This window comes from Phycodurus eques, chromosome 4 (assembly GCF_024500275.1).
Source record: "Phycodurus eques isolate BA_2022a chromosome 4, UOR_Pequ_1.1, whole genome shotgun sequence".
Lineage (NCBI taxonomy): Eukaryota > Metazoa > Chordata > Actinopteri > Syngnathiformes > Syngnathidae > Phycodurus > Phycodurus eques.
In genome coordinates this window covers 11,511,592-11,526,328 of record NC_084528.1, presented here as the reverse complement: position 1 = coordinate 11,526,328, position 14,737 = coordinate 11,511,592, and the positions used below count along the sequence as shown (strand labels likewise).

At 39.9% G+C, this 14,737-nt stretch overlaps 1 protein-coding gene across 1 annotated transcript in view; it reads right to left on the bottom strand.

Moving 5' to 3' along the window:
• LOC133401234 (CUB and sushi domain-containing protein 3-like) overlaps window positions 1–14,737 on the bottom strand; it is a 260,580-nt gene that overhangs the window by 193,737 nt on the left and 52,106 nt on the right. Inside the window, 2 exon segments of the mRNA XM_061673947.1 lie at window positions 806–1,034; window positions 9,322–9,516. Coding sequence (XP_061529931.1) covers window positions 806–1,034; window positions 9,322–9,516 — 424 coding nt within the window.

Below are 14,737 nucleotides of genomic sequence, written 5' to 3'. Positions count from 1 at the left end.
GCCGCTTACATGCAGTGATTTCTCCAGATTCTCTGAACCTTTTGATGATATTATGGACCGTAGATTATGAAATCCCTAAAGTCCTTGCAATTGTACGTTGAGGAACATTGTCCTTAAACAGTTCGAGTATTTGCTCACGCACTTGTTCGCAAAGAGGTGAACCTCGCCCCATCTTTGCTTGTGAATGAATGAGCAATTAAGGGAAGCTCCTTTTATACCCAATCATGGCACCCACCTGTTCCCAATTAGTCTGTTCACCTGTGGGATGTTCCAAACAGGTGTTTGATGAGCATTCCTCAACTTTCTCAGTCTTTTTTGCCAGCTGCCCCAGGTTTTTTGGAACATGTTGCAGCCATAAGAGTCTAAGTTAATGGTTGTTTGCTAAAAACAATCAAGTTTATCAGTTTGAACATTAAATATCTTGTCTTTGTGGTGTATTCAATTAAACATGATTGGTTGAACATGATTTGCAAATAATTGTATTCTGTTTTTATTTATGTTTAACACTACGTCCCAACGTCATTGGAATTGGGGTTGTAAGATAAATCAAGTTAACAATGTTTCCCTTGGTGGGAAAAACTGGGGAACATTCAAGACCAAATTCAATTCCAAATATATTGCCTTTTGTATTTCAAAATTGTTAAAGCAAACAACCTGTTAAATTCTTGTAAATGTGCCAAATAACAAATTATTAATGGCTCAGTGAAAAAAAATCACAAATCATATTGGAAAAAAACTTGCATTATAAATAAAAAAAATTCCAAGTGATATGCCCCTCGTAAAATAAAATTCAAACTCCACTCACCAGATTGTAGGTGATTCTGATCCTTCGACTTCAAGATAATCAGACTTCTCTTCCATTTGGAATTCCGTAAACACCAATGAGATAGTATCCCCCGGGTCAGCTAGGATGGTCCATTTACACTCTCCACTGCTGCCCAGTCCTCCAACGCCAGGGGAGCCCCCGCTGGGGAAATCAAAGCTGGATATGAAGCCACTGGAACCCCTTAGGGTTCCGCCACATGTGTCCTCCGCTATCAGGTACCAAATAGAAAAAAATACAAGTGAGGAGTAAGAAGAGAATAGTTTATTAAAAGGTTAAGTTCAGCATCGAAATACATGTGATTAGCCTTTCAGATAAATACAAAGCTAGGGAAAACCAGTGTGGAAATTGTCAGAAACCACAACCTTTTTTAATTTACTGCCCTCACACACTTAATTTAGGTTCACTTAAAATATTTCTACAGTAAAAAATTGAATTACTGATCAAAAGATTTGATAAAATTGGACATTACTGGTCAGTTAACTGTGGTCAAATAATTTTACATCAGCACCTTACCTATGTGAGAGGACAAATTCTCCACTTATATGTTGTATTTCATCTGAGCAATCCCCCATGTTGTAGGAAACAAGCAAACGGTGATTATCAGTGCTTCTAATGCTGTGAAATTGTCTTTTTCCCCCCAATGTTAGGAGCATGGCACAACCGTTGAATGTTAATGGACTCTAATATTGTAGCGGCTGTTTTTCACTCTGCATATTCTTCCATGGCTTTTCCACATCCTCTCCCCATTCCTCTCCTTCCAAGGTCTCTCAGATCCCACTCTATTTTTCACAACCCTCCTCTCTGTCCCTTATTAGTTTTATTATTCTTAAGGATTCTAATGATGGCAGGCTTTTCACAGTTTTCATATAATTCAACTCTTATATGTCATGCTGTGCCAGCTGAAGTCTTTGAAGGATCAGTAGTGGATGTCAAAGTCACCAGCCTTGAATCATTCCTGTATACCTCATTCCACAGTTGCACAAGGGATAAGAAATATGATGAAATTCAGTGAGAGATGTAGACAAAAAATAATGGCTGGAGCAAGGGTTGTAGTTCGATACATCCCTGCAGAATCATAGCAATTGATCAAAGTCTTTATAACGAGGTTAGAGATGGTGAATGAGACAAGTTGCTTTGACATTCACTTCATGACTCCAATCAAACCGCCACCAAAGGCAAGCTTTAATTTGTTCATTGTAGCTGGTCTTGTAACAACAACAGCACAACACACAGATTCGGCTGAGTGGCACAGAACTTAGACAAGACATTATAGCTGAGTTTTAAAAAATCTATCAAAACTTTGGGGTGAAATTTTTAATTAAAATGTAAAAATGTAATTACATTTTTTTTAAATGGAAAAACAGTGGTCAGTACATTTAATATGCCACCTGTCAAAGACATCATCCAGCATCTGGAAGAGCTTTAAATACGACCTCAACATTTTTGTATTTAGTAATTTCTAACTGAATTAACCTTTCACTACACACATTTGAGTTGGCCCACTGGCCTTCTTTGAGAAATTAGAAATCAATCAAGCATAGCATTCAACCACAACAGCAACATTTTCTGTTAAGGAGTACAGGAAAACGAGTAAATTTGACATTGACATAATTGTAAAAAATGTAATTTGAACATTCATGGATAAAAATTTTAATTGTATTTTTGCACTACAAATATTTGGTTGACGACCATTTACATATTGGTGTATTAACAATTGCCAACACATAACAAAATGGTAATTGCCATTACTGTCAATTGCAGGAAGCTGTATAGACTCAGGTTTCTCATACTATTAAACCCTGATGACATACAATAATCCATCCATGCATTTTCTTTACCGCTTATCCTCACTAGGGTCACGGGCATGCTGGAGCCTATCCCAGCTATTTTTGTGCGGGAGGCGGGATACACCCTAAACCGCTCGCTAGCCAATCGCAGGGCACATAGAAACAAACAACCATTCGCACTCGCATTCACGCCTACGGGCAATTTAGAGTTTCCAATCAAACCTACCACGCATGTTTTTGGGATGTGGGAGGAAACCGGAGTGCCTGGAGTAAACCCACCCAGGGAATAATACTGTAGGTAAGTGAACTCTGGATATGTTGGATGTGTGCATATTGTACTGTACCATCCCCAAGTTTTGCATAAGGTTTACAAGAGAGTGTAGTGATTATACAAAAGGCTAAAAAGAAAACATATCTGCAAGACCACGGAAAGAACGAAAGCCAGTTAGAAATTTTTCTGGATTGCATTGCATCACAACTAATCGAAATGCAAAAGAAAAAACAAGTGCAAACTACTCACAGACATACATACAGTATTGCTAATAACTAGACAAATGGACACCAAGACACTTTCACCAAAGTTAAATTAAAGTCTCTAATCAAATGAAGTACTGTACAAGCAAATAAAGGATCTTTCTACTACCACAACTACTGTGACAAGAAGCCTCGCTCATGAATAAAATGTATCTGGAATTGTAGCTTAGTCAAATTGTACAATGGTATTAGGTGCTTGGTTCAGTTAATCATGCGCCAGTAGCTGCCTTCAGCAGCTCAAAAGTCTTCTACAGAGTTGTAAATGGTTTGGATGGTATAATGCCTTACAGGTTTTGTATGTACCCATTTAAATATCCAACAGTATTCACTGGGATGCTTGGCAGTATTTTGAATATAGTTTCCAGACAAAGTTCAGTGAAATAAAATTGGCATTGAATGCTGTGAAATGTATTCATGAGCAAATCATTAGAGCATGCTGTGGATTTAAAGACAAAAAATGATCTCTTTTAAAAAATCAGTGGCAGTGGGGTGGGGGGAAAGATGGTGAGGATTAGAACTGCTTTAGTTGAGCTCATTTACATCCCTGCCATCAGTAATCTAATGCTACTTGAGGAGGGATTAATCCTCTCGCCCCTTGACTTTGATAAAATATATAAAACTTGTCTTCCTACACAGAATTATCCACCCTGATGGTAGGAAGGAACTTGTGTTTAATTTTATATCACCAAAGGTTTTTTCTTTCTTTCCAATAATCCCCATGCCTACATTAAACCCTTCTTTTACCAAGTAAAAGAAGGGTTTAAATGTAGGAAAGCCTGAAAACATGTTTTTTTTAAATTATAACAATTATTGGGGGGAATATTTTTCAAACTTCCGAGTGGGTGAATTCAGAAAAAAAACTATAGAATCAACATGGTAAGGGACTAATCACAACATGAGCATATGCATTGTCACAAGTAAAGCCTTGTAACGCTCCCAACGACAATGCATATTTACGATTGTTGAAATATAATCTTCATATTATGTGACAAAAATAACAGCAGAGCCCACAGTGTGCAAAAAAAAAAAGCGAGCGCCTGAAAAAAACATTTTCACTCCTGGAAGCTGAACATTTTATACTATACTGTGTGTAATGGTACGTTCACAACGGATGCAAACGTATCTAGTCATGGGACGTGATAACATAGATAAGAAGACGTGATAAGTCAATGTAAATGCGTGAATTGGCACGTATTTGCGTATGAAAATTCTTCGCTGATTTTTCCAACAGGAGCAACAAATTTCCATGACCCTGCGTTGCGGCAACCAATTGGCATCCAGAATATACACGTTCTAGATTTATTGAACAAAACAATGGAGAATAAAATGATCCCTGCTGTTTGTGGGCACCCACTTCTGCTACCAGTACGGGGAGCGTACGAAAAAAGAGCAGGCCCGGAGAATGGTGAATAAGCAAGTTGTCGTATCTGCTGAGTATATTTATGTGATAGGGGCACTTTTGTTACATTTGATTGTTGGGCAGGCAGTCCTAAGACCCAACTATTTGTTTACAAGCAAATGGTATTTTTTTTCGTAAAATTGCCCCTTTGATCTTACAAATTCATTGAGCCATGGACATTACCAAACTATTGTATTATTGCTTTGTGATGCTTTTGCTGTCTTTTACTGCAGCCTCTTTTAGATGTTGTTTGATTTGTGACATTACTCTGTTCGGTCTCCTCTTTAGCAAGGAAAATGTACTGTATTCTCTGAAGTGGGATTGACTTGGCCAGTCTAAGGCCTGGCCGGTACACACAAAGATAACCAGGCTGTTTTTGTCCCGATTTTGCCCCTTCCCGACCAAGGACGATAAACACCAGACTATCATATGTTTTATAAGATTATCCTATAAAATTATCCTTTGGTCTCAGGTGTTTTAAGAGAAAATGTGTCCAAAACGGGTTAGGGACAGGCAATATTAAACCGACTACTCCAGAGTCATGATGCCATGCATTGCGACGTGAAATGGAATGTAGCCAATCAAGACTGAGGAACAAGGAAGCAGCCACACATAAAAACAAACATCCTGCCATTTTGAAGTTTGTTTAAAACACTCAAATTATACTCTAACGTTGATGACTTGAAAAATATGCTGACTGTCAATTTCATTGAAAATTTAGGAGAATCAGAGAAAAACACCATTTGCGTAATAATTTGGAATGCAATTTCCTATGAAATTATTGTGTGAGCAAATGAACTTGGGAAAAGAGAAAAAAAAAACTTATAATGAAGGCATTGTAAAAGAAGCTAGGTCTTTCTCTGATAAAATGTTTTAATCTGCTGAATATTAGTATTCATCTAAATTAACAGTGTATCAATAGACTATATTGTTATGGTACCACAAAGCCCCAGTTTGCTGTCTCGCTGCCTGGTTTAATGAATGTCCACAGACAATTTAGATGAAGGGAATGGAATGGTCTAACGGTTAGTAGCATTTCATTATTAGAATAATTAATTTCCCATTACACAGCTGTTCCCCTTGGAGTTCACTAAGCCTGTTGTATAACAAGCTCTCTTTCTCCAACTCTTCTATACCTGTTCAACATCACATCTCTTTAAGTATGTCTTCTTCCCTTTTCTTGTCAATGTGGGAAAGAAAATTACATGAAGTACATTTGATGACGATTGAAAAGAGATAACCTCAAATAGTCATTAGAAGTCAAATGCTGCAAAAGTTGAAATGTCTCCACCAACACTTTTACGATGATAGCTGAACTATTTAAATGGGATCACAATTCGCACATTATCTTGTGATTACCATAAAGATTGTAAATGGCATCAAATGGCATGAGGCAAAATAACTTGACTCTGGCTGTCAAATTTATGTGGAGCACTGCTTCAGAATGCTTATATAAGAACAGAGCGGGCATAGGAAATACACATCCATAGTCTAGTTCATTTTTGTTTTTTTCCATCTATCTCAGTTCTTCAAATGTCACACAGGATACACACCCACTTGCACACAAATGCTGGTCTGAAGATTTGGAAGGGGGTAAAATGGGGTAAAAAAAACAAACCCAAAAAAACAACATAAGACAGAGGTTAGAAACAAGAAAGAATACAGTGAAGGTAAATGGTGAATTGGGGAGATGTACAGTATGCGTTGCTGTATGAAACAATAGTGGGTAAAGGGGGCAGGATCTCGGCGGACATGAGATCAAAAGACCATCTGTTAACACACAGGAGACACACTGGCTTAAGATGAGGGGAAAGGGGGCTCAAGCGGTGGTCTGGCTTCAAAAAGAGCACATTTCTGGCCCATGAAAGAAGGGAGCTAACACCTTCCTTTATGGACATAAGCCCTCCAGCTGCAGCTTTTTGTTTCTTCCAGGGTGTCCCCTCTTACACATTCACTCTGTCATTTACCTTTAGCAGTGCTATGCATCCATGAATGGCTTGGCAAGTGCAAATCTGTGCTGCTGGCTCTTTGCAGTTCTTATTTTACTTATTCAATTTATATCAACTCATTATTATCATATTCTGTTTTTTAATTTTTTAATTTTTTTTGACGTACAGAAGATAAAATATGTTCTAACCTGTCACGGTATTCAACAAAATAAATGATATAGTGCATCTGCTTCATTGAAGACTATAGAGTACTTTCATTTCATAAAACTAAGAGATCCAACGTCTCGTGTTAAATCTATTTCAATATGCAGCAGAGTGAAAAGAACAAGCTAAGATTTTCCCTGAAGGAAAACTTGGAATTGATAGATCACTGGTCAAACCAATTATCACAGATGATATTAAGCATGTTTAAAAAGACTGTTTCACTTTTATATTTGGTTAGAAATTAAGCATCGGGCAAAAGGCTACTACCCTGTGATTGGCTGGCGGCCAGTCCCGGGTGTACCCTGCCTCTTGCCCAAAGCCAGCTGGGGCCTATCCCACTGTGTCATAAGTAAAAAGTGACATCTGTGATGCTGCTATGGCTCACTTTTTTCACTTGTGGGGAAACAATAGTGTGAATCAGAGCCCTGACGCTAAGACAAATACAATATTCTTACCTACAGTATGTTAGCTTTCTTGCTAACTAAAGTAGTTTAATTCTAAAAACAAACCTAATCCTTAAATTCTGCTCAGAATTTGTGCTCATTGCTTTGCAGATATTTTTTCAAACTTTCATACTGCAATATAAAGAGCACAATTATTTCCTGTCTAGGAATCAAAAAGCTGTGATTGATTGCAATGGATGACATTCATGTTTTGAAATGTGTAACAAGAACATGTTCTGATTTAATGTTCATATTTGTTGGTCATATTGGATTTAAATAGGTTAATTATTATTTATGTTGATTGATAAAATATCGTGTTTACATTAAAGTTCAGAATGTTCACATGCACTAGTTTTGGTCTTCTTCTAATCTTTTGAAGCCACCACAACCTCAGCTTGTGAGATTAGGGCAAACAATTTTCAGAATCAGAATAAAGATGATTCTTATTGATGTTGTTGATGTTTTGACTTTCACCTTGTCCTATCAGGTTTCACCAGCGTGAGTCGCTGGCATGATTTGTTCGCATGCAGGCACTGGATTGGAATTGGGGACTTGGACCTACAGTGTGAATCCAGCCTGTGAAATGATGAGGAAATATTGTATCCTCATGGTTATCAATAATCAACTACTCACAAGTGCAGAGTGTCTAGGTAAACAGCAGAGCATGTCATAGTTATTGCAGTTGACCAAAAATAGAATTTTGAAATGTTCCCAACAGGTGGTACCCACAAAGCTCAGTCAAGCAGTCCCAACGCCGCCAAGATGAAAAGGGTGATGGTTAATATTTCAGCTGTACATGTTCCAGGGCCAAATGAATAATGTGTCAAATCTTCAGAAGGCCTTTTCTCACTGCTGTGCAGCTAGGTTCGAGGTGCCATTCAACTCAAGGATTTAGGAATACAGTATATGAATAAAAGTAAGAGAGAAAATGTTTTTTTTTTTTGTTTTTTTTTTAAAGGTCTGCCTAGAAGGAGAAAAGTTCTTGCTCCTGTGACCTGATGCACTTTTTATGCATGTGAAATGCAACACACAGTTGATGAAGGTGTGTTGTGCTTCAATCCACTCTTAAAAACACAGACAGGGAAGTCCCACACTGACACACCAACTGCACCCCTCTGTATTGGGGTCAAAGTGTACCTATACCGCCTGTACCAAACAGATTGGGATGACATCCGATTGACAACAGACTGATTATATCCCCTCCCCACTCTATCACCCCCTCGCCTCCAACCAGCACACAGGGTCACTAGTTTCCTTTCATCTAAGCTAACTTCATGTTTGCTTTCAGCTGAATGAGTCTTGTTAAATTACTGAAGACTGAAAAAATATATATTATGCTTGACAGTAACTCTTTAAAAAACACTAAATGAGGGGATTTTACTCTGAGGATTTCTCAAGAAATTAAATTTGTGTACTCCGTGAATAACTTCATCGCTTTGAAACATTGGCATCCAGATAAGGATAAAAAAAACTGAGCCGAGCAACACTGAGTCAAGTCAGCATTTGTACGTGTGCATGAAACAATAAACACTGAAGGGGGCGCTAAATATTACCTCAGTAGACACCATTTATTTACTGTTGTTTTAGTTAATACAAACTGGGGCTGGGAAAAAAAGACAACTAACTCAATTAAGTCGACTACAAAAGATTTTTGCCAGAACCATGTTTGCGCCACCGTCCCTGTTTTCCGCAAAGACATTAATTGCAGACGAGCGTAAGTCCGCTGACCTCCCCAACATGGCCGCCACATAGGCACATCAGTTAGGCCTGCTACAGCGTGCTGGCATATCTAGTATTCATATCTATGGTTGGGAACTTGGGATCACCGCTATAACAAACTGCTATAGACAGAGGAGGTCCAAGGTTTGGGGAAATCTCTAAACCAAATAAAGGATGAAAATAAAGTGGTATACAATGACTGCAAAACAAAACGTAGCTGGTATAATATACCATCACTAGTTAGAACTTAGAGCGTACTTTATGGTGTTTGTAGACATGCTGTAGTCAATGACAATTACTATATATGCTTGCCTTGTCGTCAAATTAAAGCTGAAACTTTCTACTTTCATGACATGGTCAAGCAGAGATCAAGCAGAAGTGTGAAGTGGCGTGATGCGAAAGTGTGTAAAAATATATTACGATGGCTTCATCACACATTTCGGCAGCTAGACAGTCTTACCTCTGCAGATTGGCACAGGGAAGTCCCACACTGACACACCAGCTGCATTTGTGACACAGGTGAGCAGTGAATGCCCATCAAGGACATAGCCAGCGATACACCTGTAACGGATCTTCGACCCTACACTGAACTGGGTTCCGTTCAGTATGCCTTTAGGTGGAATGCCTGGATTTCCACATGAGCTGCTCCAGAGTTCTAAAAAAATAAAAATAAATAAAAATAATAAAAATTGAGAGCAAGTGAGAGATAAAAGATGATGATGAAAACATGATGGTTGTGTTGAGAGCTAAAAACTGGTCTGACATTATCGATCTTTGTTTGCAACACATTATTTCAAACTGGAATGTTGAGCAAAAAGGCAATGGACATTAACAGAATGCAGACTATAATGCACATACGATACAGGCGTTAGCAATTTTTAACAGGTATGATGACTTCCATGACATGGATTCGTTGTTTGTTTAAAATGGTGGAGTTGTTTTCTTGTAGCATGTGCCTGCTAATTGGCTTTTGATATTTAAGAATCTATTTTAATAGACAGCACATCTGCGGTGGGGAGCAAATGCCAGCGGCTTCTGATTTTTGCCCAAGTGCAAGGCTTGAGGGTGTTTCCCTGGAGATGTCCATAGCAGACGGACAATTTGGTGGAAGAAAGTCAGTCTAAACTTATGCCTACTCAGTCCATGTCTAACTACCGGCACAGCTGGTCTAATGCGATTTTGTTGAATTTGATCAGAGCACGGGCAGACTGTGACTACTGAGGACGTACCCGTATTTAAGTCTCCATCGGTTGTCACCTGCTCATTCTGAAATTATTAAGCGTAACCGTTCACATTGTCTTTTGCCACACCGGCCAAGAGCAGTGACAATGCTCCAGTCATGCACAGATTGCTGCGATTACACAGTCCTTCCGCACTGAGTCTCCATCAAGAGCACCACATTTACAGGGAATGAGAGTAGCCGATCGGCACTGTGGTCGACTGGTTAGAGCGTCTGCCTCACAGTTCTGAGGACTGGGGTTCAATCCCCGGCCCCGCCAGTGTGGAGTTTGCATGTTCTCCCCTTGCCTGTGTGGGTTTTCACTGGGCACTCCGGTTTCCTCCCACATCCCAAAAACATGCATGGTAGGTTAATTGACAACTCTAAATTGCCCGTAGGTGTTGATGTGAGTGTGAATGGTTCTTTGTTTGTTTGTATGTGCCCTGCGATTGGCTGGCAACCAGTTCAGGGTGTACCCCGCCTCCTGCCCGGTGATAGCTGGGATAGGCTCCAGCACTCCCGCGACCCTAGTGAGGAGAAGCAGCTCAGAAAATGGATGGATGGAGAGTAGCTGATTTTTTTGGCAGCGAATTAATCGGCTGTAAACACAGTGGAGCAGCCCGGCGGATACGACAGTGGGCGGGCTGCACAGACTGTGGCTGGTCTACGAAATTACCAACATCGGTCTAACTCAACCCTGGCACACAATTGCGCCACCCGCCTCGCCTGGTTTATGCCGGTCACAAAATAGGGTCCTTAGTCTTGAGTTAAAATCTGCTAAACTATTTTAAGACCCAAATTTTTGGTTCCACGGGCAATTAAGCACTGAAGTGTATACCCAGATACAATTCTTGCTGAACTAATGACATTAATAGTAGGCTCAGCTGCACTTTGTATTCAGTGCACAAGTTACCAGTCCATAATATTGAGATGATGAATACATTAAATTACCAAACAGCATGAACACATTAAATTACTAGACAACACCCTAAACATATTTACATGCTGACTTCTCACATCTCCACTGTGATTAACAATTAACAAAGTCCAACTCACAGGGATGCTAACATAATTCTTAGTATTGTTTGTTTCTACAATCTCTTATTGTCTAAGACAACATATCGAAGAACATGAAAAAAAGAGCAGAAAGTGAATATATGTAGATGCATCCATATCTACCATGATTTGATGGGTAATGTGTGTGATGACATTTGCACTTGGGAGATCTCATTTCAGCTCAAGCACCTTTGAGTTACTTAGGCAGTGTTCTGTTGGATGGAATACAATATTTGTGAAATAATATTATCACCTTAAGCAGACGTTAAACATTTTTATATTTTTGTTTGTTCTGAAAAATGAGTGCACATTTACAACGAAAAATAAACAAATGTGTTCAGACCCTCGACTTTTTTTTTACCATTTGTTGTGCGCTAAAAATAGGTTTCCCCTTATCGATAAAGTACTCAATACCCAAAGACAAAGCAACAGTATTTTTGCAAATGGCGAATCTGCTGTGACACTCTGAATGTTTGCGGACCTTGATTATAGACTACCTGGGGTCATGTTTTTTTTTTTTATTTCCAAATAAAGGTTTTATCACATTTGTTTATTATATAATTTCTCTGTTGTAACAATGCTTCTTGGAGAAACATTTTTTGCCATTGGAAAGTCTGCTTATGTCCCTTTAAATTAATGCCCAATTTGTAAGGAACATCCATTTGTCCATTGTCTAGCCATCAATTTTCGATATATACCACCTATCCTTATTAGGGTCGCAGGTAAACTAGAGTCTACCCCAGCTGACTTTGGGCAAGAGGTCACTTTCTATTAGAAAATAATTTATTCTTCTGTTGCTATTGAATCCTTATGTGTTCTTTGATGGATTGGATGATTTACGTCATCACTAACAACAAAGAAACAAGACATATTGGCAATTTTGCAGTTTATTCATGAGTCTCAGTGGTGTGTGGAAGAACAACCACAGGCATAATGGCCTGGCTCCTCCTCCACTCGCTGTCACCAGTCTGCTTGAACACTGCTGTGGAAATGATATTCCACTCCTCAATCAGGAGTCGCCGAAAGTCAGCCAATGTGTTTTAGCTTGGCTTCCTGTTTTGGGCTTCTGGCTTTTTGTTTTGGGGAGGGTGCGCCGGGGCTCGGCATTTTTGCGCGGGGGGTGGCTTCGCACAGGCGCCGGTCCCCAGAACTGTGAGGCAGATGTGCTAACCACCATGCCGGCGTATTTATTTATGTTACATTATTTTATTGTATTTTTCTTTGGATGGACCCGGGTGCTGTGGGGGGCTGCCTCCTTTCCCGATTTTCGTCGTTGGGGCGCGGGGTGTGGGACGTCGTTCGTGTGGGCTTTGTCCCGGTTCATTGTGCACTTGCGTTGGTTTGTCGACTCGAGTGGGCGCTGGGGACCGACAGTGCGTGGGTGCGGCCGTCTGTTTGCCCTGTAGGCTATCTCGGTGTTGGCATGGACGTTTTCTGTGGTTTCACTCGCCTGGTTAGCTGGGAGATGGCTTCGCTGAGGCTCCGTGTAGTGCGGGCTGGGGCTCGGGGCGCATTGGGCGCTGCGCGTTGTAGGGGCATCCTTTGCGCGGTATGGTTTTGTTCCGGGTGTTGCATTGGGTTAATGGTCATTGATTTTACCTGGGTTGGGGCACAGTTTTGTTTGCCTGTGCCGCCGTTGGGCGCGGGCACGTCTTCTTGCGTGCTTTTTCTTTGTTGGTTCTCGTAGGTTCTTCATTGGTTCTCGCCATTTTTTTCATCTTCGGGGTGGGTGGGCTGTGGGCGTCGGGGCTGGAGGCCGGGGTTTTTTGGGTTTGGTGGGTTCCGGGGTGGCCTGGGCGTCGGTCCCGGTTGTGGTCGGTTCTCAATGCCCAGCCCTACTCATGACGGGCGCTTAGGTATGACCGTTTTTTGTTTGTTTGGTGCCCTTGCCCCCCCCCCCAATCTACAAATAACTGTTGTAATGCTACTTATGTTCAAATATCAAGACTTTCTCACTATTGTTCTACTGTGGTTTTCACCCCTAGTCCACCTGTCCACTCTGTCCCTCTGTCTGCCCCCTCCCCATAACCCCTTTTCTGTGCATTTTCAATAAACATCAGAATAATACAACCTTTTAAAACAAAGAGAGGGAGTTTTTCAAACTCCCCTGTTGCACAGCAAAACTGTTCCAGCACAAAGGCATACAGATCCACCATTCTGCAAGGCCATGCAGCTGAACAGGACAGATTCATGGAAAAAAAAGTCAGCTAATGTGGTTGAGTTGGTCACTCTAGGACGAACAGGGCCCACACCCAAAATGATTCCACAAATTGTTCACATGGGTTGAGATCAGAACTGTTGGCTGGCAGGCTGCAAAATCTCATTTTAGCATCTCTCTGCATTGTGTTTGCCTTTAATAATGGCAAGCCTTGTTTTTTCCAGAGTTGGAGATGCTGCCACACCATCACACAGCTTCCACCAAAACGTGTATCAATCAACATAGCTAAATTGCCAATAGGTGCAATTGTGCGTGTGAACGGTTGTTTGTTTATATTGTACGTGCCTTGCGACTGACTGGAGCACATTGTCAAGAGTGATCAACGTGACCCCGAGCACACAGCCTGAAGTATAAACGCTGAATGTCACTGAATGTCCAAACCACAGAATTGGAAATCTCTGGACGGATATCTTAAATGACTGTCGGCCAATGTTGACCACCACCCTGACAGAGCTGGAAGAGGATCAACAGGGCAGAAATTCTTCCATGTGTGCAAAATATGTTGCATCATTCTCAAAGGACCCAACACTGCAGTACAAGGCTCAGCTAAACATGGCAATGTGATATTTGAGTTTGTTGTTGCTGTTTAAATTTGATAAACAAATGACCTACATAAACCTTTTCATTATGTAGGGTACTTGATTGAAGAGGGAAAAAAACTAATTATTTTTTTTTGCCTCAAGGCTGCAACAGAGTTGGTAAAAAAAAAAAAAAAAACTTAGCTGTCCAAATGTTTTCTAAACGCATTGTAACGCCTAACCCCAATAAAATTATTTCAGATTATATTTCATATTTTAAATGATTACTCAAGTTAATATATAATTTTTTTATTGTCAATATTTAATTATTATTTTAATTATTAATTTCAAGGACTTTTCATTTGATTTTTAATGTTGGCACAGAAATCCTCTGTTTCACAATAATGAAAAAAAACAGCATACAGTGGGTACGGAAAGTATTCAGACCCCCTTAGATTTTTCAGTCCGTTATATTGCAGCCATTTGCTAAAATCATTTAAATTAATTTGTTTCCCTTATTAATATACACACAGCACCCCATATTGAAAGAAAAAACGGAATTGTTAACATTTTTGCAGATTTATTAAAAAACAAAAACTGAAATATCACAGCCATAAATATTCAGACCCTTTGCTGTGACACTCATATATTTAACTCAGGTGCTGTCAATTTCTTCTGATCATTCTTGAGATAGTTCTACACCTTCATTGGAGTTCAGCTGTGTTTGATTATACTGATTGGACTTGATTAGGAAAGCCACACACCTGTCTATATAAGACCTTACAGCTCACAGTGCATGTCAGAGCAAATGAGAATCATGAGGTCAAAGGAACTGCCTGAAAAGCTCAGAGACAGAATTGTGGCA